General features: G+C 49.1%; 1 protein-coding gene, 1 long non-coding RNA gene and 1 pseudogene across 2 annotated transcripts; 2 read left to right on the plus strand and 1 right to left on the minus strand.

The window, feature by feature from the left end:
* The first annotated feature begins 8,970 nt into the window (after positions 1-8,970).
* LOC144147309 (uncharacterized) lies at positions 8,971-9,988 on the plus strand. Its single transcript, XM_077679416.1, has 2 exons — positions 8,971-9,181; positions 9,780-9,988. The coding sequence occupies exons 1-2, from the start codon at positions 8,971-8,973 to the stop codon at positions 9,986-9,988; spliced, it is 420 nt and encodes a 139-aa protein (XP_077535542.1).
* Positions 9,989-18,829: 8,841 nt separating this feature from the next.
* On the minus strand, positions 18,830-21,795 carry LOC144147225 (uncharacterized). Its single transcript, XR_013317867.1, has 4 exons — positions 21,496-21,795; positions 20,368-20,441; positions 19,809-19,895; positions 18,830-19,137 (listed from the first exon to the last, which is right to left on the minus strand). It is a non-coding gene; the product is annotated as an uncharacterized LOC144147225 (long non-coding RNA).
* Positions 21,796-22,217: 422 nt separating this feature from the next.
* On the plus strand, positions 22,218-26,772 carry LOC144146188 (high-affinity choline transporter 1 pseudogene; annotated as a pseudogene).
* The last annotated feature ends 673 nt before the right edge of the window (positions 26,773-27,445 follow it).

The following is a 27,445-nucleotide window of genomic DNA, read 5'->3' on the forward strand; positions in this document are numbered from 1 at the left end:
ATCAAAAAGACGCCTTCTTGCGCACTGTAATTCAAGTTCGGTTGAAAAATGTGCTGCCTGACTTTGTTGTGTCTTCAAGTGATATTGTGTGCAGGGGGGTGAAAGGATATTTGCGTGAAGTGGCTCTGTCTGTTCAATTTTTGAAGGTACGATTTTCTTTCGACTACCTGTGTAGTGTTTCCAGGAAGCGCCTGTACAAAGATTTAGTTGATGTTTGTTTACCTGTGCCACTGTATAGGTCGTTATACGGTGAGGGCACAGGGCTTGATGTTTTAAGGAGGGTTAAAAGTATGCCTGTGAAGCCTGCAATGAAGTCCTTTTTCTTTAAACTACACAGTGAAACCCTTCCCGTAGATACTTGGTTAGCAGAAAGAGGTATTTTTGTGCCGTGGACAACCGACTGCAGACTGTGCAAAAAGCCGGAAACTATTAATCACGTCTTCATCGACTGTTGGGACCCAGTGTTCCACTGGGACGTCCTCCAACGTACGTTAAAGAAAGACTTGCCCATAACGCCGCGTGGAATTCGGTTCTTACCTGTAAAAAATGAGGGCGGTGTGCCGTACGATTTGATCATGCTCCTCAGCCTTCATAGTATATGGAAGACGAGAATGGCGGTGAGGAATGCGGATATAAATTCCCGGCCTGTCAGGGAAAATTTCATTGAAAGCGTACAGTATATACGGGAAGTGTTTCGTGCTGAGGATGATCCCCCTGAGTGGTTGCCTGTGCTTGACGATTTAGTGTGTCTTAGAAAGTTTTAAAGCCAAGTAGTCGGCCAAGTAGGGTTGACAGATCATTACATGACATGATGTGTGATGTGCTGTACAAATGTCAAAGCAGGATATAAAAAAAAAAAGACTAGTGGTTTGGGGCGCCAGGTGTGATGTCGCAAGTGTTTTGCAAGTCACGAGTTCGAGTCCCCGCGGGTACGTGCTTTTTTTTTTTGTAAGTTAACTTTTTCGTTTTCTGCCGATGTTTTCCACATTGAGTTCACCTTTTTTTGGGGCCGCAACGTTCATGGCTCCACGAACTAGTTCACAGAACGCGCGCAGGCTGGCACTTGCGCGCTAGCGAGTTCTCGTTGGCGTGCTGTTGCCATAAGCACCGACTGCTTGCGGGCAGTGGGCACTGGCCAGAATGAACAGACCCTTGGCCTGGTGCGAACACGCTTTTTACGGTACAGGCATGAGTGAGGCAAGCTCCAAATATGGGGGAAAAGCGCATGACATTTGGGCGTCTGCGGGTACGCGGAGGGCGTCCATGCACTGCGTAGGCCTCGGCTAGTGAATGCTACGATTCCAAGCCGTCCTGGGAGGCTTATCTTTATGCATTTTCACAGCTGACATTATGGCAGAAGTGCGGTACGATGATTACTGAGTTATTGAGAATGCCCATCCAACAACGCCATTGGTTGTGTTTTACAGAACCGAAACCTAAACCGAAACTTGTTTGGTTGCTCACCTTGGGCATCGTCCAATCACGGTGCCCGCTCCTCCTAACGTCACAGCTTTAGTTGGTGCGGCCGCCGCAAACAGCGCATGGTAGTTTTTCTTCTTTCGCGCTTTGTAAAATAATTACCGATTTGTCAACCGGATAAACGATGAAAAGTGTGCTAATTTGAGCCAGTCTACGCAGTCCAAGCAAAAACGGGAGCTTGACAAATTCACTTCAGTGTCCCTTTAAGCGGGTGCATTAGCCCTTCTCACGCCCGATTCCTGGCCAATCCCCCACGTGGGTATGTGCCATGTCAGCGGCCAGGCAGCGCGCGCCCATCTCCCCCCGTTGCCAAGGAAGACGAGGAGATTCCTGGCCAATCCCCCACGTGGGTATGCTATGCGGACATCACCGGTGGACGCAGGTTCAGGGTCGCTTAAGAAGTGCATTCGCACTTAAAAGCCTCCCGTGGGCAGGACGTGCTGGCCAAGATTGGGGCCTGAGAATAAGGCCCCACTCCATCGAAGGCCCCACAAGGCCACTCTTCTCTCAATAAAAGTTATTACTAATACTACTACATGCGCAGACTGTTATCTCTTTCTCTTTGGACAAACGACAAACCGCTGCTGCGGCAATTGTTCACCTGTAGAGACGGTTGAATCTATTTTAACAGGATCTGGCACCGTGTTTTCTCTTTTTAACAGCGGAGCTATTTAGGGAGCTATTTAAGAATGTCCGTTGATGTCCGTCACGCCAGGCAAAGACACCCCGCTGGACGAAGAGATGGTGCCGCCGCTTCGACGGCCGTCCAGCACGCCATCTTCGCGCGCCCCGTAAGAATGCACCGGTAAACCTCCAGCGAACGTGGGATGCATCTTGGCGGCCATGTTTGTCAAAGAAGCATCCCGGTGGAAGGTGCTCGCTGGTGCGCCCTCTTAATCAGCGTACACTGGGCTGTCCACCCACTGCTTTGGTGTTATGTTCGGCAGATGAGGAAAATTTGTGCGTGCGGCCATGCAACTGTTATGTGAAGGAGTGTGACTAATTGTGGCAAAGGTTGATAGGCATCGGTGTATAAACCTGGCGTGGAGAAGAGCGTTGTGAGAGAACATGTTGGTCTGCAGCTTTCGGGGGGTAGCAACGTCCTGTCGGGAGTGTTATGGATACATGTGGTGGCGGGAATTTACAGCGGGATAATCGGCCGTGGGCGAAAATGCCTGTATAAGTGATGCTATTGTTGGTACAAAACCTACACTCGCCAAAGTGCTAAAAACAATAGGTAAAACAAATGACGTTTGCGACGCAGCCTACATTGGTGAAACTGGGAACTTCAAGAGGCGACTAAAGGAGCACAAAAACGACGTTGCTAACGGCCGCACCCGGCTAAACGCCTTGGCAGAACACCAAAACGTAACCGACCACGTCATCGCTTGGGATTCGGCCAGCATCATTGCCACCGAGAAAATACTATCAACCCGCCTACTCCGAGAATCATTCCACATCCAATCAACCCCGCACGCTCTTAATCGGACACGTGGGCCTATGCCTACAACATACGCATGCGCTTTGCACCGTTCTAAGCATGTATAATTACGGCCGAGCCATTTTTCGCTTCATATGTGAACAAGGGACCCGTACGGGCCCCGAAACGTCATTTGTTTTACCTATTGTTTTTAGCACTTTGGCGAGTGTAGGTTTTGTACCAACAATGTTATTTCCTCGCCAGACGAGTTTTCGTCGAACCTTGGACTACATAAGTGATGCTACAATGGCCTCTGCTGCTTTACGTGCCCGCTGAATCAGATCGATCTGGTCTTCCCAGCAGTCGCTGGCCAACAGTGCCTCCCACTGCTCCTCATTAGGGTGTAGGAAGCAGGCGTGAAGCGGACGCGGCTTCCCACATTTATTTAGGTCGCGTAGGCCCGGCCAGAACGAGCGGCCACCCAGCTGCTGACTCGACGTTCCAACTTTCTGTGGTGCGTGGCACCGCTGAAGTTGCCGGGCAAGCCCCGCTGATGGTGATTGTGGCACTCATGACGACGACGGCGGTGGTGTCGCTACAGGGCTCCCCCCTTAGCGCATAGCGCGTTATGAGAAAATGGAGGACGGATGTTGAGCGGAACAAAAAAACTATGTACAGGTATGTACAACACCGTTTATCAGCAAGAATTGTCCGCGGTCAATGTCATTACACTGTCACAGTAGGGCCAGGGAGGGCGTTCCTTGTGTGCATTTCCTTCGGGGGGCCTTGCCTAGGAGTGATGCAGTGGTCGCAGGTGAAAACTAGCATCGTGCGGGGCGGAGGCTGCTAGCAGCGCGCAGAGGCGAGAGTGATGTCCCCGAAAGATCGAGTGCACTGTCGGAGCCACCAAAGCTGCCAAGGAACCGGGATGACACGACTCACGAGTGTTGGGCGGTTTCGATATGTTGACAGCTGTCACGCGAAGCTCGACCACTTGTGCGGCGTAAGTGGCGCCTTCGCCACCCCGTTCGTCTAGGGATGAGCGACTGATGGGCCATTGACCGTCGTGGGGGGGCCTGAAGTGACGCTGCTTATGTTGTGTGCAGGCACGTGAGTCACGTATTAGAGTGGTGAATGGCCTCCGAACTCGACGGAATCGTTTTCGATGGGGACGGTCGAAAATTCGCCTCCAGAGAGCTTGTGACCTCCGCACTGTCGTGGAAGAGTTTGATTCATGTGGAGCGACAAGTCGGGCGCCTGGTGCACTGAGTTGGTGCGTTCGCGTGTGGCTGCCCTGACTCGGACCGGAAGACACGGCGTCCTTTGGCGAAAGACCAGGTGCGACTGAATGAGGTGGATAGGGAGGACGGGGAGGACGGGGAGGAGGGCGAATGGCATCTTCCAGGTTCTGAATTACCGTTCCCGTCAAAACTGCGGGCGCAGGTAGTTCAGGAATGTCCATCCGCTCGTTCAGAGGCTGCCGCCACGCATGGGTCCTGGTTGCCAAGCAGGTCGCCCCAAGGCACGGCGGTTGCGTCCATAATGTTGTTGCAGCTGAGGGCGTCTTGCTCAGAAGACCCATGCTGCTCGGAAGCTTCCACCGAGACGGCACACGCAATATCACGACGGCAGATGGTGGGTGGGTTGATGAGTGTCTCATCGATGAACCACAGCGCCTGCCGTGTTGGCTGGCTTGGTGGGGGAAGCGTTACGATGGACTGGTTGTTGGGTGATGTCGGAGAAAGGCTGGCTGTGGATGTAAGTGGCGGTGGTGTTAACTGAGGCGGAATGGAGGTCACCGCCTTGGTGCTCCGTGGCTCACCCGCGCCTTCTCGCGGTATGTTAGCAGCGGACAAGGCTGACGGCAGTCGGTGAGCGTCCGCGATGTCGTCGGCTGGCAGTACCGTCGGTGTAGGTGTGGCTGCCGCGATGGAGGTGGAGTCCAGGAGGGCGACCCTAGTGGCAAAGGACGATGGCGGCCACGCAGAGGGTACAGTGTGCGGCTGTGAAGTGTGCGCGGAGCGTGCGTGTACCCGTTCTGATGCAGACCGAAACAGGCCGTCCGGGAGGCCGTAGTGCGCAAGCACGGCATTCCGAAGGTCGTCGTGGGAGGTTTCGCTGGGCGGTGGTAGGGCGAGGACGCAGCGGAGCTCGAGCGGAAGCGTTTCCCAAAGGATGAAGTGCTTGAACGGCTGTATGGTGACGTAGTTCAGCGAGAACGTAGCCTCAAGCTTGATAAACCAACCTCGGAGGCTGCGTGGCTCGAACTCATGGTGTGGGCGGATCCCCCCATGTCGGTGTGCCGCTGGCTGGGTGACAGGCGCGGAAAGTCCGGGTCACCACTTTGTAGGAAACAGGCGTGAAGCGGTTGCGGCTTCCCACATTTATTGAAGTCGCGTAGGCCCGGCCAGAACGAGCGGCCGCCCAGCTTCTGAGTCGTGTTCCAACTTTCTGTGGCGCGTGGCACCGCTGACGTTGCCGGGCAAGCACCGCTGATGGTGATTGTGGCGCTCATGATGACGATGGCGATGGTGTCGCTACAAGGGTTTCTGATTTTGAGGTCAGCCATTGTGCTTTGGCATTCCCTTGTGGTGTGGTAGAGGGTGGGTTTTTGATGGCATAAAGGGCATGCTTTGCATATCCAGACGGATTAATTTTACTGAGTATCTTTAAGATCGGGAGCGTGCTTGTCTGTAGGTGTCTCCAGTCGGTGGCTTCTGCATGGCCTCGTCAGGGATTTTTGTAGCGGAGGGTATTGTTTCCTGATACCCCGGTAGTATTCCAGTGTGGCTGGCGTGGGTTCTAGGAGGTCGGAATCGTCAGATTCCCGGTATGTAGTATAGCCTCGAGCTACCCTGTCCGGCTCTATGTTCCCCTCTGTTCCCGAGGGCGAAGGTGCCTACAGGATCCTGTGTTGAACACCGGGCTCACTTCATCAGTGACGTTTAAAAAACTATTAATGCGCAAGAAGAAACATTTACAGAGGACAAGTAGTTCAACAACGTAGTGCGAGACAGAAGAAACCGTAGTAACTACGTAAAATAGCTTAGGCTGATTCAAAAGAATCGCCCGAATAAGGAACCCACCCGAATGAAGCAGATACACGAAGGGTTTTTGACGCACTTCATTAGTACCCGGAAGTGATTCATGGCTAACGTCTTCATTAACGAACAGCGAGCACCAGGAACAGCAAGATCACACAAGCATGCTGCAAACACGACTCCAATACTGGATTATTTTGGGTTGGCTTTGGCTCGTGTAAAGTATTGCTTCAATTTTGGAATCGATTTCACGCAAACTAATTTTTCTTGGGTTCTCCGAAAGCAAAAATTTTGGCCTGTTTGTCTCTAGAATCATTCAGTAAATTTTCTGGTGAGCCTTCTGAACAGTGGGTGACTTGACTTCTGGGTATTAATGAATGAACGATTGGTGAGGTAAAGAAGAATGTAGTGGGGAAAGAAAGGGTAGGGAAGAGATCGAAAGGAATGATGGAAGGAAATGTGGTAGAGGAGTGCGATTAGAGGGGCGGAATATGATGGGAGGGGAAGGAGAATTGGAGATAGGGTGGGAAATGAGAGGAAGAGGGGAAGACGAGTGTCGAGGAGAGCGTAGGGAGAGCGGAATAAAGAGAGGAGGAAAGGGAGAGGGAGAGGATGGCAAAGCGAGTTTGGGGAGGGGAGAAGTATGAGGGAAAGGGTGAGGTGGCGAAGAAGAGGTGAAATTTGGTAAATAGAACTATGGAAACAGTCTTCTTTAACCTTTTTTTCGTGTTGAATACCTTGCGTGGAGATATGCTCTGTTTCTGTTACGTAACCATGCAGCTAATTAGTTAGACTGACTTTATACGCACGACGTCGTGAAGTCTGGCGGAAGCCACTATACGCACGACGCGAATGACGCGCCAACGCGGCAGCCGGAGCAACCGGCGCCGCGCCGTTGCTCCGGCCGTCCCAATCGCCCTGAGAGAGCGTTTTGGCGAATTCCCAAGCGGCTGTATCGCCGTTTTTATTGGTCGCGAAGCCGATGGTTCAAATGAAAGCCGTGCAACGCTCCTCGAAATGGCTTTTCGTCAACTTTCGCGCTCCGTGTCGCAATAAAAAAAAAAGCGTAGCTGATGTTATGGATGCAAAGCAAGACATGGAACCGGATAATGCATTTATTTTACCTGCGATTGCAGCTATGTGACTTATTTAACATGGGCAGTGCCACATCACGCCCTTGACACACCGACTATATTCCCAATTACCGATGGGAAATTTAGAGCTGCCTAAAAAATAACTTAGGTTATAATTTTCACGTATTTCTTATGTCGGCTTACAATCTGCATAGTCAATGCAGTACAGAAGCGCTCGGGTTGCGATCGCATCAAACCCATAACGGGTGGCGGTGATCTTATCCAGCCCCCGAATTAATACTGTGGGATGGAAGCACCTATCCTATTTTTTTAATTAACACATTTATGGAGGATTACGTCGACCATTAGCTTAAACGATGCGGCTAATTGTTCTACTCATGCGCGTTAAGAAAGTTACAGGTTCAAGTTCAATTGCAACAGATTAAAAGAAAACGGAGTCAGATGCACCCCCATTTCATTTTATCCTTAGACGTATTTCGGTGGCCACATGCAAGCCAATTTACACCATTTCGAAATCAATACCCCGCAATGATAACAGCTTTCATGTTTGCTTTGGGCATTAGCCAAAGAAACGTACACTAAAAGTTGGAAACCAAATGTGCACTGAACATTCCAAGACTAGCTATGTATACGTCGTGAAGGAACCTCCATGTGCGAAGGGTTCGCGAACCTGACCCCCCCCCCCCCCCCCCCTTTACGAAAAGACGCCGACACGCAAGAAACAGAAATAACCAGTTTATTCCGGACAATAAAACAAAAAAAATTCCCCCGCATTTCCCCGAGGGGGAGAATGTGAAAGTGCGAATGCACGGTTGTCGGCCCGCTTGCGGCGCTTGCGCTCGGCCCCCGCAGCCCACCGCCTCGCCGCCTTCTCTTCCATCTCTTCCATCGGGTTTGTAGTATCACGTGTACACCACGCAGTTATCAAGCCGCTATAACGCCGCTGAGTCGCCAACGCACGCCGCTGACGACGTAGTTTGAATGCGTTAAAGATATAAGGCGCGTCACTAACACTGATATCAGCGTCACGTCCGTAGCTTGGTCGGTAGAGCGTCGCGCTGCGGCCGCAAAGTCCTCGAATCGAAACCTGGCGCCGGATGCTGTTTCTTTTTTAAATATAGAGGAGCACTGCGGACGCCGCCGCCGCCGCCGCCGCCGGCGGTGGATGGTTTGGGGTCGCTTATAAAGTGCATTCGCACTTAAAACGGGACGGGTCGAAGTATCAGCGTGCAACATAACAGTCATGCGAGCAACCGCGACACTCAACAACGAACTGCACCGATCGTGCCGAAAATAATAGGGCGCTTTCACTAACACCCACGGCGATGTCCCAGTCTATTTTCCGAGTCTGTTGTCGCGGTTGCGCACTTCAATTTCTTTTGCAGTCGTTCATGTCCTACACTTGGTGGCGAATTGACGACGCCCACTGTTTTTGTAGCTTTCACTACGAAAAGGGCGTTGTTCTGAAGCTGAAATTCTCTCAAGGCGCGATCGAAATCGTTAAAGCAACTAAATCATGCCCCAACTTCGAATGCCATGCCGCCTCCGTCGAGGCCGCCAAGGGCTTGGGGAACCCACCAACCCGTTTGACGAGGGCGCTTTCAGTTTTCAGCAAATGCCGCGTTGGCGCTCCAGTCGCGTCGTGCGTATAATGGTTTCCGCCAGAACCCACGACGTCGTGCGTATAAAGTCAGTAAATTAGTTATGCGCACCAATCCTACATGTATGTACCCTTATGTTGTAAGCCATAATCAATATAATCACCATTGCCGTTGTCATCATCTTCAGTGTGCCCTCAGTTGCGCGCTCAAGCAGTGATCGGGCTCAAGGCTGCTTTCCGTGAAGAACAGGCAGTCAAACAGACCAGTAGCGGTAGCTACAGTGATTGGTATAGCCAAACTCATCCTTCTGTCCGCCGTCCTCATTCCCTACTAGCATGGGCTGCTACTGCGAGTACGTGCTTACGGCCAGCGGGATCCTGAAGCTCTTCCAGATGGTCACCGGCGCTGGCATCGTGTTCTTGCTGAGTGAGGGACGTCTGGACGTCGAGTGCTTCCTCTCCATGCGCTTGGATGCACTCATCCTCTTCCTCGCCTCCATCCTGTTCTTCTTCAATTCGTTCCTCATACTCATCTGCGTGATAGTCGGTGAGTAGCTGCCCGCACATGCAGAAGACCGGCTCTGTCGGGCGCTAACCTCAGGCTACAAATTCTGCGAGGAATTCAGCCTGATAAACTTTCGAGCCCTTGGTAGTGCTGAGCCTGTAAGATTATAATGGAGCCGTAGATGCTGCACATGTCAGCCGGAAGATGCAGCGAGCTTCCACAGTAATACTCGGTATTGTTCCGGCGACTTCTGGCGGACAAACATGACATTTAGTGCAAGGCTCGCGTATTTGGATGCGCAGCCGTATTCGGGGACCGCATACGCTCTTTCCATAGAGTCCCTTGTACTCGAAAGTAGAATGGCGATCGAGCATTCTAGAACGTTTTTGCTACTTTCACTGGAAACTAACTAGTTACGAGGAAGGTTGGAACCCCGAAACGATTGTAATTTTTTCATAAAAAAAGTAAAGATTTGCTTTATGGTATAGCTGCACTGAGTATTTGTTGAAAGTGACTTCACAAAATTGAGTTAATGTTTACCACACTATGACTTTTCGCCAAGTTGATTTGCGGTTAAGGGTCTTTACAGTAGGGACACCTCAAAATACCCACACACTTCGCATTCCGCTTGGCAACGCAGGTGCACTTGAGATTCCCGGATCGATGGTGTACCGGATGAACTACTTTTGGGCCACGTTTATCCACGTGCCGGCCAGCATCGCGTACCTGTGCATCGAGACGCGAGTGGGCATCTACGTCCAGGGGTCGATCGCCGGCGCATTGGGCATCCTCAACAGCCTCCTGTTCCTCGCGAACGCGGTCATGGCCTACCACCCCCGCGTCGTCTGAGTCCACAATAAATTCCCGCTGCCGCCAAGTGCCCAGTAAACATTTGCTGACACATGTTCGAAGCCTTTTGTATTCTCATGGGGACCAGATATCGTGCGCAACTTTCATGAAACGCAAAGAATAGCGTTGTGTGTAGGGACCTGGCGGCCGTTGTATGGCACCACCGTCGCTTGAGCGAACAGCGCCGCCCGTGGCGAACCGCTCGTCAGTGGAATGCCGGTTGCGGTCACCGCAGCGTAGTTGTGGATGGCTTTCTATCGTTATACTGTGGTGCGGCTTGCAACGCGTAGAGAAACACTGTTTTTTTTCAGATCGGTAAATATTGAAAAGAGGGGACCTTTACCAGACATGCCAACTGTCTGATTTACGCCCGTACTCAGTGATTACAAATAGCAAGCGATGGATGCTCAATGCGCCAAGCTGGAAGTCAAGCTGGAAGTGCAAGTGTGTACTTACGTGTAAATTTTTTATGCCTGCGTGCAGTTTGGCTTATCGAGGAATATATTGCAGCTAAATGCTCCTACAAACCGGTGTCTGCAGCCGTTCCAGGAATGCTGTGGCGCTGGCCTGTGGCAGCTGATGACGAAACGGCGTCGTGCAAAGTTCTGGGGTGCCTTCTAAGATTTTCGCCAAAACAAACTATGAAGGACGATGCTCCGTAACTTCAATAACTTCAGTAGAAATGTTTTTAATTTCACAGAAATACGCTTAACGCTTACTACAGTCATCGGGAATCGTTTACAGAATAAGACCGCACGATAGTAGAACGTTATTGCTTGCCGCGGAAAAGCATGGCTTTACGAGAATTGCAATGGTTGCTGGCTAATTGGCAAATGTTTTTTCAAAAAACAATTCCTGCATGACTGCAGGACGAGAGACAGGGGGGCGCCAAAAACCTGCCCCCAGTTTCACAACAGAATACTGCGGCCGAGTTTTACAAGCTCCCACCCACGCTCAAAAAAATCATGCACTCCTCCGTCTAACAACGATGATGGTTTATCGTAAAGCTTTCTCGTGTGGGTTTCCTTGGTTGCCTTCTGGATTTAAACTTTGACTAGTGGAGCTTTGAATTTGGCCAGCACGCAGTTTGGTCTTTTGATCGCAACATCTTTGACTCTGACCCTTTCCCATTCTATTTGGCACGAAGAAAGCTTCGCGTTTAACCATCGGCGTCGTAAGACAGAGTGCTGGATGATTTTGCTGTATAATTTTGCACTTCCATGCGCCCTTCTCCAAATCCTAACTGCATCCAGCGTGTCGGAAATGCGTCTGTATCGGAAAACCGTCCAGCTGCCTGGTCCCTATAGCCGATTGTTATTATTCCGATGCTTATACAAACTGATTTGTTTAGCAGGAGCTGATTTTTCATATGCAATTCATATAGTTTCTTTGCATACGGATTTCGTGTGCGTTGAGGAATACTGATTCATCGCATATGCATGCCTTCATTTTCTAAACAGTATCTTTTTTCTGCATGGATATAAGGACTGAAAGTTATCCGGATAATATCTTTACGCTGTGCACTATTTTGCCCTCCAAGTCAATCGCATGGTATGGAAATAAATAGCTATTTTCGTGCAATAAAATGTTTTCGGTAGCGCATAAATATCAGATGTGCATCAGAGGTAAACAATAGATAAAAGTGGGCCACGTTCAAAGTGGGATTTAAATCAGCAGGCCGGAGTGAATTAGTTGTACATAACGTTCCCTGACAGATTGAATACTATGAAGATTATAAGATTGCAAAGAAACAGATGGAGCAGGACATGCAAAAATTCAACGCTAACAAGCTGAAGTGCAACTAAGTGACGCATGAGAGAGCAAACGAAAGTGGGGGGGGGGGGGGGGGGATGGGGTGCAAAACGCAAGTGTGGCGTCAGGGCTAGCGTGCTTAGTGAAAAATGTTGTCTGCACTCGTAGCTTGTTTTATTATGCACGATGGTAACGCTAATTGCAGGCAACAGTTGTTTCGGCTGTACATCGTCTTTTAAAGCGCAGCTGTTACTAGCGCACAAGGCGAGATCGAAAAAGCACGCGTCTGCGCCCGCGTCTCCCGCGACAAGAACCGGTTTGGCAGCGGGAAGACCCCTGGATCAGCCGCTACCGCGCGTGTCCAAACTGCTAGATATTTGGCCTTGCTGCGTAAATTTGTTCGAAAGGACATGTGCTTGCCGCTTTAGCCTTCGCTGTTGTACTGCCAAATGCCACCCTTCCCGTCGTCGAATCCGCATCCTACACGTATGACCGCCAGACTACTTGCGCTGAATCTGGGGGGTGATCATCTCATACGATGAAGACCGCGGCACAGCGGCATCACATTAAAAAGCTAATGAAGCGGCCCGTAAAGGCCTTCTCCACAGGTGCTCTTTACGAAAGCAAGCTTCTGCTATGGCGCACCGCTTTGCGCTAATCGAAAAAAAAAAAAAAAAAACGGATATGGAGCAACCCACAGAATAACCGCTGTTTTTTACATGCAATAGATCCTGAATTAAAAGCAATACTCCCAAGATAGCTGGCTCCCTCGTAACCCGGAAACTTTGTACCATCGTATACGGCTAAATTCTGTTTACACATGCAGACTGTTATCTTTTTCGCTTTGGACAAACGACAAACCGCTGCTGCGGCAATTGTTCATCTGTAGAGGCGGTTGAACCTATTTTATCAGAATGTGTCACCGTGTTATCAGAATGTGACACCATCTGTTGTCCAGACACCCCGCTGGACGACAGATGGTGCCGCCGCTTCGACGGCCGTCCAGCGCGCGATCTTGGCGCGCCCCGTAAGCATGCAAAAAAGTGTCCGTATGGGTGATGACTGGAACTGGGGAAACGTTTATTTGTCTTTTTTGAGTGGTTGAGCGGCACTTCATTCGGGTCTTGTGTCACGTACTACAGCTCCCGACAGCGTTAACAAGGGTTGGTACCCTTGATCAAGGGCTCCAAACGGCCTCTGCTGCTTTACGTGCCCGCTGAATCATATCGATCTGGTCTTCCCGGCAGTCGCTGGCCAACAGTGCCTGCCATTGCTCCGCATTAGGGTTTCTGATTTTGGGGGCAGCCGTTTTGCTTTGGCATTCCCTTGTGGTGTGGTAGATGGTGGGTTTTTGATGGCACAATTGGCATGCGTCTGCATATCCCGTCGGATAAATTTTGCACGTTATGTTTAAGATTGGGAACGTGCCTGTCTGCAGCTGTCTCCAGTCGGTGGCTTCTGCATGGCCTCGTCAGGGATTCTTGCAGCGGAGGGTATTGTTTTGTGATACCCCGGTATTATGCCAATGTGGCTGAGTATGCCGGGGGGACTGTCGTGAGTTCTAGGAGGTGGGAATCGTCGGGTGCTCGGTTTGTAGTATGGCCTCGAGCTACCCTGTGCGCCTCTATGTTCCTCTCCGTTCCCGAGGGCGACGGGGCCTAGAGGATCCTGTGTTGAATCATAGATGGGTGCTCAGGGTGTTGGGGTACGCCGCCTTTAGCCTGGAGGAGTGAGTACACGGAGTGCGCAATGTCTTACTCGTCCATTGAAGAAAGTGTCCACTGGTCTCTCACGTGTCGGAAATTATTGTAAGAGACCGGCCCGTCCGGAAGCCTTCTGCCGCCGCCAGAGCGACAGCTAGCTCCTCGGCGTCTGTCGCGCTACAATGACAGAGCGATCCACAGGTGAACATATGGAGGTCTGAGTCTTGACTGCAGCCACCCTGTGTCCTTTCCTTGGATCTTGTGTGGCTGCACATTGTCCTTGAAGAAGAACGTGTGGTGCATGAGGTCCCCTTGTGCTTGGCGCCTGGCTTGATGGAGATTGAAGTCCACGTTTTTTTTTTGTTTTGGAGGCCAGGTGGAACTTCCGGCGGATGTTTTAAGGAATTTCTTCTGCCTTGGACATTTCTCTGATTTGTTCTATGTAACTCAGCTCGAGCATGAGCGTCGTACCTATGGGCGTGTGCATCAGCCTGTCAGTCTGGGGCTTGAGATGGACTTCTATGTTCTTCAAATGTGCTATGGACTCCTAAGGCCAATAGCGTTTCTGTCGACGTGCATATCGGTAGCCTTAGCACAGTCTTGTACTCTTTTCTGAGGAAGTTAGCGGGTGGGGATGAAGGAAAAGACGAATATCATGGGACAGGGGGTCAACTGCCGGGTGTACGTGACCTCGGGCCTCGACATGTCCCGCTTCGTTGCCCCGCAGGCCCGTGGGGCCGGGGGTCTATATATATATATATATATATATATATATATATATATATATATATACGAGGTCGGCGGTGGGTAGTTTGGGTGGCGGTAAATAAGGAAGAAAGCTCACACTAACGCGTAAGACTTGAATGTAGTGAAGGTGTACTCAACCTTCACGATCATCACGACGATTTAAGTCCACGATTGGAGCCAATTTGCTTCTTCGCTGCTGCCGCAACGACCTTTACTGCATATTTGTTGCTATGGAGTGAGCTTCCTTTATCTTCTTGGAAGTGATATTCACTGGACATCACCTTGGAGGGCGTACGCTATCTTTCTCGTTCCGAGTAGGTGTTGCCAGGATAACGGGGTATGCTGGAGTTTTTTTTTTTTTTGGGGGGGGGGGGGCAATCTTGGCCAATATTCCTAAGTGGGTATGCTTGGCTTGCCAAACGTGCGCCGGGGACGCTGCGCAATCGCCGCGAGGTGCGCACACACGAGCGTTCGGCATTTCCTCGTTCTTTTTAACTGCTGGGCGGTCGCCGCACTCTTGTCCAATCTCCCTAATTGGGCATGCTTGGCTTGGCAAACCTGTGCAGGGGAAGCTGGTGAGGTGAGGTGAGTGCTTTATTGATACAGAAAATGGAAAAAAAGTGGACTGGGGATATTTTGAACTCATTTGGAGTTCAGCAGCATACAACCCAGTCCGGGGGAAGGGGAGAAGGGGAATGAAAGGAGTAGGTGAGAACAAATGGGGATAGAAAAGGAGGGAGAGAGGGAGATAGGGAGTGAGTAGGGCTGGCCATGGCCAGCAGGCATTGGCTACAGGCGTTGTATGAGGTTCCTCTGTTCGAGGAAGGCCAGGACAAGTTGGAATGCTTCCCGCCAGATGGAGTTGGGGCCCGTCGGGAAAAGAAGGTGCACAGGGTGTGGCTGGGTAGCTCGAGGCGCTGGAGTGCAGCCCGAGATCTGCTCGCGGAGCATCGTGCTGGTGGCAGGAGCAGAGCAGGTGCTCCAGGGTCTCGGGTTCTGGGCAGTCAGCACATGTGTGCGATGACCGGAGGCCTTGTCGATGCAGGCGAACTGCCACGTTGCAGCAATCGAGCCGCATGCGGAAGGGTATGCAACGGGCGTCCCTGCTGATGAGGCCACGCAGGACCTGTGGAGCTTGGCCACTGATGACTATGGGTCCGGGTGCATCGTCTCCATCACCCGCGCCAGGATGGGTTGTGCGGCGTCGAAAGACCTCAGGTCGCCGGAGAAGCACCTCTGGCCAGGGCGTCAGTCACCTCATTGCCGGTGATTCCGACATGAGATGGCAACCAGTGGAGCCGCAGGTCACAACCGCGGGATTTCACCAGGTGAAGCTTTGCCGCCAGCGCCCGCTCCACCTAGCCGCTGGAGCTCGATGGCTGGTCCGCCGCTCGCAGTCGCAAGAGAGCGGGCCGGGTGTCGGTGGAGGTGACAGCCCCATGAATCTGGTTGGCCTTCTCCAGGAGCAGGTCTGCAGCAAGGTGCAGCTCGGCTAGCTCTGCATGGGTGAAAGAGGCGGGGAAGGGCAGGCAGTACACTCGACTGGTGCAAAGCTACATGTCCGTGCAGGCGGCTCCAGCTCTGCGCATGTACGGTTGCACGGAGCCGTCTGCGTAGAGCTGCAGGAGGCCGGCTGTCTCGTCCTGCATCAGGGCAGCAGCCTCCTGGTGGATGAACTGCAAGCGGGGAGGCGTCGGTGTATCTGACTCCTAGTGTCTTGGTGGCCATATGTTGCTTGAAGTATCTTGTGTGGGCTACAGTCAGTGAGCATAGTGTAGAGCGGGGGCATGTTGCGCGGTATTGGGGCTATTTTGAGTTTTCAACGAATGCTTGTGGGGCAGGGTTTGCTTGACGTCCAGCGGGACTTGAGTTTGATACTCGAGTGAAGTTGCCGTCATTGAAGAAAGGTTTCTTTCCTTCGCGGATGCAATGCAGTTGCCGACCGTTTTTTCGGACTCCGAAGATTTTTTTTTTGCTGGATATTTCGGACTTTCCCGAGGAACCACCAGTTGGAACTGGAAGGGTTTCAGTTCATGAGCACGTTTAATAAAGTTGTCCCATAGGAGCAATGACTCGCAGATTTTTCGGACTGCTCTTTTATTCGGACTATTTTTCATTCCCCTCCAGGTCCGAGGAATCGGTCGGCTACAAGCGTTTAGTCGGATCATTTCTCTCACCTGTGAATCCACAGTGTGGACAAGGTTATGGGAGTAATGGAAATCATCGGTGAATCTGCAAAAGGCCTGATAAGGTGGGAGTAATTTACCATTAGTTGGGGAAATTTCGTCGAAGGCAACATGTATAATAGATGAGACTGAATGACTCGGCACGGAAGCAGGTATGATGGGCCACGAACGGATCTTTTTACGACTGTACGAAACGTGCTTCTGGGCGCTTGAACAGTGGCCAACTGCTAAAGAATGTCCCCGTTACGAAAGTAATTGAAGACCAGGATATGGGCGAATTTTGGTTCCTCTTTTCTTGTGTTCTGTAGTACTCCTTTCAAGTTATTTTAACACGAAAATGTTTTATGACCAGGTACAGCGAGATCTTACTCACGTCATAGCCGTCACCTAAGTGACATCGCCAGAAAAAGTGCCATTGACGCTGCGGCACCCGGATTCGAGCCCATACCCTTTCGAGCCTCTCGACACAACGGAAGGCACGTGGAACTGTACCCACTGCGCTATGAGCGGAGACGTGAGCAGCTCTACGAACGCGCCTTATGTCCTTCCCTATGACTCATTGGATGGTGCTGCCGTCTAGGAGAGGCGAAGCGAAGTAGCGCATCATGGCGCTAATGAGCGCTGACAGTTGGCGTCTCAATGCCAGCGCCTTCGTGTACGGGGGACGCGCGTGAATTGAGGCAAGGCTCCGCTGCGGCGTTGTTCGCATGGCCGTTTGTTTCAAGCTGCTGTTTCTCTGCTTGTCATTTTGTCCCGGAAGGAACCGGTTTTTTGTTTCCTGCGTGTCAGCGTCACTTCGCCTGGAGGGGTCAGGCTCGCGAACCCTTGGCTCATGAAGGAGGTTCTTTTAACATTAAACTGCTATTGTGAAGGCACATTTCACTTTCGCGATTTACCGATTCCTATGAGAGAGGGATCAACCACAATTTTTCTGTTCGTTCACATATCTTCGATCGTTTTAAGTTTTGCTGAATAATCGTGACCGTACACTCTAAGCTGGGTAACCCTTAATAGAGGTATACATTTTCGAATTTTTGTAACCTATAATTTATAAGGTACAAATGTAACCTATATCTTCGTAACCCTTATATACGTATACACGTAAGGGTTACTCAGTTATGGGTTACTTTGCCGCTTTCAGCATGTATACCTATATATAAGTTACATCTACCGCCATCCAAGGCCACACACCTGGAAGGTTGCGCGCCAGGCGCGCTTTCGCCGGCGCAGCTGTGGGGTCGCCCCGAAGGCGCCTTTCCCGCGTGGTAAACAAATATCACGTTAGTGGAAGACGATATGTGCGACCATGCTGTCCCTTGCGCAGTCTAAACTTTTGCGTCGGGTGTCTTTTATTCGTCCCTTGAATAAACTGCCGGCCACACGGCTGGGGCTAAAAGAGAAGTTACTTTTATAATTCCTAAAATTGTGGTGCTAAAAAGCTTGAAAATGTTCTCTTAATATATATGCATTGCATTACCTGTTCGATAATCGTTACCCAGGTTGTCACCCCAAAATCTTTGTGAGTTTTGGCAACGCTTAAGTCTTATAAACTGGCATAACTAAATTTGATGTTTGCATCAGCTTTGTGCCGTTTAAGAAACCGGTATCAAACATGCATGATAGGTCTTCTGATAAATTGTGGGCATGAATTTTAGTTTTAGGTAAACAACATTAGGCTTTAGTGAAACCAAGCTTTAGTGGAAACATGCACTTGATAGCATACTTCAAAAGGACGCCTAAGTTATGATAACATAGCCTTAAGCCAAAAATTCTTGTCTGACAACTTAGGCCATGATTATCAAAAGAGAATTGCAGTACATGCACACATATTTGCGCATTTAACAGGAGCTCATTTCCAGAAGTTTGGCATCAGTAGTTTTGAACATTCACATTTATTATTATGAAGCACCTGTGGGCTATTTATTAAAAAGCAAAGCTGCGAACCACCCCAATGTAATTATCGTTCCTTAATGAGTATTAGACGAGTGCGGATTCCTGAGCGAACTGGTGTTTCCTATATTGCTTTAGACTTTCAGGTAAAACTCGGTTTATTCATATATCCTTATTAAACCTGTTTAATAAATGTTGCGTGAACAGCTTCACAAACATGGCCAAATATACAGATTCTTTACCTCAATATTTGCACGGACGTATGCAAAGTATTTCGAATTGTTTGGTACTGCAATTGAACCATTTCAGATGAATTCGAGTTTGAGCTACATTTATAAGATGGTTCTCAGAGGTCCACTTTCCCAGTACAGCATTATTGTCATGGTTCCCCACAGAAAAAACGCAGAATGTGGGAAAGTAGAAAGAACATTTATTACAAATTCACTGTTTCATACAAAGCAGTGTTTAACATTGTCTGTTTCACTCAGAGTCTAATATTACACTTAGAATTCACTTGTCTTTACGAATCCATCTTTACACTTCCCTCTTAGTTTTCTCTTTACAGTTCCACCTGAGTTGTGATTCCCACGCCAAGTTATCGTTTTTTATGCAGCACTAACAAGTTTCTAGGCCGATTGCAATCTGTCTTTTGGACAAACTTTAAATGGGACCTATAGTTTCCTTCATGAAAAAAGGCGCTTGGAAAAATTCAGAGATAAGCTTCGCAATTTACGTAGAACACAAGCAGGCACAAAATCAGGGCACGCTGAAGATTTCCCGAGGTCATCTGAATAACTTGTTCCCTGCTGCCGCAGATGGAGGTATATATGTGAGGGGCCGTCACTTGGATTTCCCCACCTTGAAGAGCCATCTACAGAAAATTTCAGAAAAAGAACAAAATCCAGTGCAACCATAAGCCCCTCACACCAAACCACAGGCATGTGAAGTACGAAAAATATATTGCACGAAAATGAAGACGTAGACCAGAGAATTAAATGAAAGGCTACACCAGAGAAGGAGTGATTTACGGCCTTTCAAATAATTTCACATCATTTCAGTTCTCGTTACACATAATAATTTGACCGCATTGTTCAGAACAACGCGAAGCCACTATAGTCATACCGGCCAACCTTCCTGAATTTTAATCGCGCCGTGTTCCTGTTTATCTCGCGAAATGTTTCTGCATGCTCACCCAGAACAGGCAGAAACTTTGGGCTACGAGATAAACTGACATACATTTGCAAACGAGAAAGCAAAAACATTTCCGCGAATTCATGTGGAATCACTAGAACACGCAACAGGGCGAACGTCGCACTAAACCCAGGAAACGTCCTTTCACGATGCTGACATCGCCTGCGTCACATTTTTGGCTGTACTTAAACATCTCCCTCCGCCGCCCCCCCCCCCCCCCCCCTTTGTACTGGCAGTTTCATTTTGAACGAGGATCCCACGTGGAAGCCGAAACGTTTTTCATTTCAGTAAAGTGTTCTTCTGCCGGTGGTTTCTTACTCGGCTATTCGTAAAAAAGAATCGGCAACTTACATTTTTTCTTCGTCCAAATGTGTTGTGGGATAGGATACATCTAGAACTTGCACCGATCTTCAAGTGGCATTCCCGGGAGGTCTGTACCTGTAATGACTCAAAGGGTTATTTGGGTTATAATGTAATAGGCTTTAGAGCTGGGCAGTTGGTATACATTCATAATGAAAGAACACCTCAAACTTGACAAGACGAAGAAAAGAACGCAGCACAAGCCCTCACTAACAACTGAAGCTTTCTTAAAGAGCTCTTTTCGAAAAAGAGTTCTTCTTGTTGGCTCTGCAAAACCACGCATCTTATAGAATATGTGGAGTTGATGAAAAACTACAAAGCTCCATGCTGAGGAAATCGTTATGTGAATTCATAACGTTCATGTAGTAACGAACTGATAGAAAGAGTCACTAAACATGAGGCAAAATAAGATACGAAATATAGCATCATAACACTTGAAGTAAGGCCTCGCATTTTTACAAGTGATTCATACTTTTGTCTGTGTAGGCCTGGGTGCCATCTTTACAAATAATATTTGAATGAATGTGTTTTAGTTATTGCATTTTCATACCGTTGTTTCCACGGAAATCAGACTTCTTGTGTCATACGCAGGGGAGTCCTGGTTGTCAGCTCAAAGAACACTGCCTGCAAGAAAAACAGTAGTGCTCATAAGTCATAGCATAGGTAGCCAGATGCAACCACACTTTTCGAACAGCCACGAGCCGATGAGGGTGCAGCACCCGTTTTTACACCTGCACTTGTCTCTGTTTAATTCGTCACAATTTCTGTATCATCAAAAAACAACAACAATCAAGCAGCCTGCATGCTGGCTCATACATACCACCATTCTGTAAAGTCGCTTTACTGCACTACGCTAGTATCACGCGAGACAGCCATTTGCCCGGCAATACCACGCGAATAAATAAACGACTGATTCGTGCGAATGAGAATAATAAACCCACTTAACATGGTGAAAATGCCCCGCTACCTCAAAATGACTAACACCAAATTTACCCACTCAAGGAAAAGAATGACAAAAATGAAGAGTGTTGTACATATGAAAACTTTTTATTGTGCGGCAGGGCAAACTTTCACAAAAAAAGAGGCTTGTGCTGGACAAAAGTGATCTAGAAATTTCGGGCACCATTTAGTGGGCTACTTTTCTGCAGCACACACCTTGTGTTTATCCGGATATATTACTACAAGACAAATAAACTAGACACCATTCCGAATATATGCAGCGAGAAAAATGAATATTTCCCGACGGCTGAAACAAAATGATAATACCCAGAGAAAAGCGCGATAATATAAGACTTCATTGGGAAAAACTTCAAATATTCAAGCAGAGCTACCTGAAAATTACATGGGCCAATAACTCGTCAAGTGCGCCCGATGCAGCCAACAGCGTAAACAAAACGCTCAACACATGACGAAGGCGCGCAGAGCAGAAAGCAGGTCACGAGCGCCGTTATCTGTTATAATGTACGGGTTGTCCCAATCGTCCGCTCTATAGTCTGACGCGACGAACACAAACCCGCGATTTCATTCAATTGCCGCCGCGGGCAACAGAAAACGTCCAGCGAAGCAACCAGTCGGGTAAATAAAATCCCTCTCGAATGCTGCAATTTCAAATTGAAAAGCCCCCAGCGAAAAGATACATACAATGAAAACACGGAAACCGTTACGGGAATATACTCACCGAGTTCGCTTTCACTGGCGCCGGGGCATTGGTCCAACATGCGAACTTGATGTTGGTCGTAGAAAAACGGGCCGTGCAGCGCTGCCAGTCACAAATGGGCTCGCCGCAGCCTCCGCGACTCACGCCGACAAATAAGTCTTGTAACAGCAATCCTCGCTTCATCGTATGGGTATCACAGCGGTAAAAAGGCTCGAGTGGCGCGAAAACGCGGCCACCGGACCTGCGGGCGCCGCCATTTCTCTATATCCCGTCATGCAACGGAGAAATCAACGCCCGCCTGGAGAGAAGGCGCGACGAGCATCCTTATAGGTTACAGGGCATTTTATAGGTTACAACGTAAAGGTTACATTTCGGATTTTGTTGATGTAACCTATAAATCATTAATGTGACCGATAAACCGCTTTTAACTTCACGCTTGTAACCCTTAAAATGGACTGGGATAAAGAAAACATCAAAATGGATTAATTGTAACCTTTATTTTATAGGTTACTTCCGTTTAGAAGTTACATTATGGGTTACAAGGATTAGAGTGTACTAACCCCACCTACTCCAAGCACTTCCCGCGGATACCCGTGATAGACTTGGTAGGCTTTGAACTTCGTTTTCTAGCATACCGATACTCGTGTGTATATAGACACTGTCAGCGCCAATGCAGCAGCGCGGGGCTCACGCGGCGCGTGGCGCATGCCAGTACGTGCCTCGAGACCCGTTCCAGACGCGGCATGTCGCGTGTGAACATACCGGCCGTGCTGATCATAATATTCTACTACTTCACCGTCATGTACGTCGGCGTGTGGGGAGGCCGCAAAGTGCGCGCCGCTACGCGGGCCGTGCACTCGAGGGAGTCGAGACGGAAGCAGCAGCAGGAGTACGAGGACTACCTCCTCAAGGTGTTCGTGGCGAACAGGGAGATGCCCATCTTCTTGGGAATCGGATCCATGACCGGTGAGGGCCTAACTCCTACCATTTTCTCGGCAATTCACGGTGTACACCAGTCGCAGAGTGCAGTCAGTGCGAAAGGGCTGTGGGCCCGCGTTATTCTCCTGCGGTGAACCTCACAACTTATTGCAGTAATATGCGTACGATGCCTGCGGAAATTTCGCAATGTATTCCGCCTGATTTCCTATCGCTACATATAGACTGCAACTTCTCTTAAATAGGGCGCTCAATTCGAATGTTCACTTCTCTGGATGCGAATGCCGAGGCGACTTCCTCTTCATGGCGTACTCCTCCAAAAGTGCTGCAGCATGCTTCTACATTCGAGGCTGTTCCTGGAGCTATTATTAAAGATTCCCGTACCCTCTCTCCGTGTAGATTGTTTGGAGAGGGAACGCAGCACGTATTTAGGAAATGTACTTCGTTCTGGTCCTACTGATTTGTTGTTCACTCGTCTCGCTCTCGCCTTTTATTGGGGATTGCAAAAAGGCCCGATTTCTACACATGAGACCGCCTCACTCCATTCCGGAAGGGGAAAGGCCACCACCTGCGCCAGCTTTGAAGGCTTCACGGAGGGCCATCATGCCCAAACGCAAAATTCTGCGGTGGAGAACCATAGTGTGTTCGTTGGACCAGACTGGGCGAAATTATCACTGTATCCTCTTTTATGCTTGCACGCATTGCGCGCCCGCCTCAGAGCAAAGAATTGGTTTTGTTTCTTGAAGGTATCATTGACACACGCGGCGTTTAGTGCCACTGATTCCGCAATAGAATGCATCAGTGGATTTCAACCGTGACAAGGCCGGGGAAACTTTTTAGGCTTTTAAAAGCAGTCATGACAGAGAACCCCGGACTTTGGGGGTCTTCTTTTGTGCGTGCGTCTTAATAAACTTTATCATCATCACCAACAACAACAGCAAGGACCCCACGATGAACCATATCCGGACGCTATCAGTTTGTCTATATCCATGCCGATTCGTCCTTGCATCTATGACTGCGACACTCAAATCTCTCCTCGGGAAACGCTAACGAATCCTGGCAGGTTCGCCGACATTTGTGAAGGGGTGAGCCACGTTAAATTTCTTTAAGGGGATTTAAGAAATGCAGTCGGGCGTGAGTACTCGCAGGAGATTATATTAGGAAGCCAAAATAATGGACAAGGAACTACAGACTACAGGAAATGATATTACGGCATGGAACTGTCAACTCAACTATGATGGTCAATACACACAAGGAAAGGAAACCAAACGTCCTACGGGTATGGTGATCCGTGTTGTGTAGTTCCAAACATGCTGCACTTGCATCTGAAGGCGCCCAAGTTCCATTTTGTAGTAAACCTTCTCATGATTTTTATGATGATTCGTGTCACACTGTTAAAAAATTTGCTCTTGCAGCTTAAAGTCGCCAAAAACCGTGTATGGTGGTTTTTGTTTGTCTGGCTATTTCGCAGAGCTGGCGTGCAGCGCTTGCGCTAGAATGGGGAAGCTAAACGTACTATCATGATAAATTTATTTATTTATTTATTTATGACACCATCAGGGCCAAAGGCATTTCAGAGGGGAGGGGGGGGGGTAGAATACAAACAAACAAGGAAAAAATAAATTACAATATAAGCTAATTATACAATATTAGCTAGATCACCGAGAGAAAAAAACGACAACTCACAAACATAACAAGAAAACAGACGCTACAAAGCTCATATTTATACAATTCGTGCTAGAAAATTTCGGAACTGTTCGTTATCATTAATAGATACAGCACTAGAAGGAAGGCGATACCATTCCCTACTAGTTTTGGGCAAGAAAGAGTGAAAGAAATGCAGGGTGTTGCAAATGTCAATTCCAACTTTGTGGCTGTGGTCGATATGTACTGTCAGATCAATAATGGGGTGTAGTGATAAACTGGTCATGCAGAACATGGTGATGATACAGTTTGTGAAAAAGAGTTAGGCGGGAAATTTGACTGCGTGCTGACAGGGTTGGGAGGGCAAGGTTAGATCTCATGGTAGTAATACTAGCTGTTCGATTATAGTTGGACAGAATGAACCTAACCGAGTAATTTTGAACAACTTCTAGGGAATTTTTATGTTTATCCTGACTTGGGTCCCATACCGAGAATGCGTATTCCAGTTTGGAACGTATTAGTGTTTTCTAGAGCCTTAGTTTAAGTTGCGATGGCGCCTTAAAAAAAACTACGACGTAAGTATACCTAACGTGGGGTTGTCGCTGCTAATTGAAATACGAACAAGGGTGCACGTGGTTTTGATGATCCGCATCTTAAGAGAGGGGCTATGCCTGCGCAGTAAGAATAAGTTACCAGAGGGCTTTCCCAACCTTACGCCTACTGTGCGTACACGGCCCGTTGCCGGGGAGCGCAGCATGTACTGAAAAAAATGCGCACCATTGTTCGTATTTCAATTTATCATGTCGTGCAGCGAAGCCCCTTGTTTGCGCTCTTCGCGGACGCCTACAAAGCCTTAGCGGACCCCTTCGGCTCCGCGGACCCTCATTTGAGCACTAATGGTATACACAATAGAAAAAAATTGGCTGCGCATGTGCTCCTTTCGTTGCAAATGTCGACAAAAGACGATAGTCGTTGTCGGCATTTGCCAAGTAAATGCCTCCCTTTGCTTTCCCACTCACCTCTCACGCTATTCCTCTTCCGTCGCTCTCTTCCCAAGGTAAACACAAAAAAGGTTTGCTCAAGACAATTTAAATTTACCGCGTTTCACTGCTACAGGCCGCGTTCCTCGATGACCGCGCAGCAGTATGGCGGAGACACGCGTGAATTGAGTCGCCTTACTACAACGTTTATAGAACCACGCTGCCCTTCTCCACGTGCGTTCCAAGCGGAACGTGAACCTAATTAGTGAAACATCTCGTTGCTGTTAATTGCCGTTTGATTTCTTAAATACCGCCACTATAGGAGCGCTGGCTACAGCAGGTGACAGGTTTCTGCAATTTATGTAGTATTTCATTTGCTGTCGCAAAAACCAAGCATCCATGAATTAAAAAAACACACTGGAAATATCACCTAAGTATTCATTTTCCGCCTCATATTTGCGTACTGTCTTGTTCTTTTTCAACAATGTTGACAAGTATGACTTAGACGTTTACATTTGGCTATAAGCATATACGATTATTGCGCAGATTTTGTTTCACTTTGGTCGGGTGGCTGAATCGAGTCACAGATAGACAGACAAACAGACATACAGACAGACCAAAATTTCTGGGTTTGAGTAGCCCAAGAAAGACTATGAAAGAAAGAAAGGTGGATTACAACGAAATGTAACGCCTTTTGCTCCAGCAACCTGGGTGGGAGGCGGCTACCTGAACGGCACCGCAGAGGCGGTCTACAAATGGGGCATCGTCAACTGCCACACTCCGATTGGCTACGCCCTGAGCCTCGTTCTTGGTGAGTGCTTCTTACCGTTTGAAAGACACAGGGCGGTGCACGCACTAGACTTGCCTGACTTTCCTGGCATCCGCTATTCAGCCATGGATCATGGCACGCATACACCCAAGTTACGGGCCCTGGATAAAAAAAATGCCAGATGATGCGAACTGACTTATCATCACGGCGGCCGCACAGTACAATAGGAGAGAAGAGTGCCGATACTCTGTAGCCTTACCTATTGACACTAGGCGCGACTATCCTTCCTGTGACCTGGGTGAAGAAATGGGTTAGGTGTTGCTTTTAAACGCAGTTGTCACAAGCGAACGGCCTGTTTGGCTCGGTTTTGCATATTATACACACAGTGTTTCATAAAAGTTGGGTTACTTGATGATTGTATTCAGCCTGTTGCTCACGCTGAAGCGCACGCGCAGACGACTCAGTCGGTGCTACGTCCACGCTAAGACTGGGCGCGACCCAGCGCCGTCGAAGCAGCCTTTAAATCCTTGACAGGTCCGTAGTACCACAGCAACAAGGCTCCGAGCAAGCGCACCCGCGACGCTTCCCTGCAGCGGATCACGTAACGTGACGTCACACTTGTCCGCCACACTTGCGCTTCGACGGCTCAAGGTCATTGCGATGCGATGAATGAGCGGGCGAGGCATGTCGTACTAAAGCCTCCGCTCTAAAACCAACTGACAAGTTGCGCCACGTGTATGGCGCTGAAGGTGGGCTGCGTTGGCTGTCGTCTTCGCAGGTGGCTACTTCTTCGCGGAGAAGATGCGGAAGACGGAGTCACTGACCATGCTGGACCCGCTGCAGTCCCACTACGGCAACTGGACGGGACTGCTCTTCAGCGTGCCTGCGGTCATGGGCGAGCTGTTCTGGACGGCCGCCATCATGAGCGCGCTAGGCAAGCGTTTCGAGTGCCGTTCGCAGTTTGGCTAAGCTGGCGTGAGAAAAGGAGGGAAAACGCAAATGCTCGTGCTAATAGCGGAGGGTATTATAGTGTGATAGAAATATCTCTTAGCCGATACCTGTGCCGTTTTCACGGGCCGTTTCGTGAAGGCCTGTAAAGCCTCCCGTATTTTACTGTTTATAACTCGTTCACACAAAGTTTCACGCGCAGAAGAGGGAGTGGGTTGACGCGGGCATACGACAGCCCGGCGTTAGGCCTAAGGTCACGCTTTGAGGTCTGACGCACCCGCAGCTCGACGTACAGTAAATATAACGTTGCTTTGCACGTTGTAAGACTGCACTTGAAGGTTATCTAAAATTAGAACGCCAGGCCTAACGTCACGCTTCGGAGTCTATCGTTGTCAATCGATACCCTTTAGCAAAAGTATTCTTTTCATGTCCAGTTACGCCTACCGGTTGCATCGTAAGACCTCAAAGAAAGACGCTGGACCTAAGCGACAACTGCGGCTATTTTTTAAGAGCGTTTATTTTGCCCCAGGGCATAGATAAGGGGGCGGCAGCTGTTAGGCTACAGCAATGTGATACAAACCCTCGGAGTTGCACACACCCGCAGTGATGTATTGGGCAACGCGGCATCCATCGATCAATTCGATCAATCAATCAATCAATCAATCAATCAATCAATCAATCAATCAATCAATCA

The sequence above is a fragment of the Haemaphysalis longicornis genome, unplaced genomic scaffold (assembly GCF_048455015.1).
Source record: "Haemaphysalis longicornis isolate Haplotype H1 unplaced genomic scaffold, Haemaphysalis longicornis Haplotype H1 scaffold_7, whole genome shotgun sequence".
NCBI lineage: Eukaryota > Metazoa > Arthropoda > Arachnida > Ixodida > Ixodidae > Haemaphysalis > Haemaphysalis longicornis.

Coding starts and splice junctions, on each gene's coding strand:
- LOC144147309 (XM_077679416.1), top strand. CDS start 8,971: ATGGGCTGCTACTGCGAGTACGTGCTTACGGCCAGCGGGATCCTGAAG. Junction 9,182..9,779: donor ACTCATCTGCGTGATAGTCG/GTGAGTAGCTGC, acceptor TTGGCAACGCAG/GTGCACTTGAGATTCCCGGA.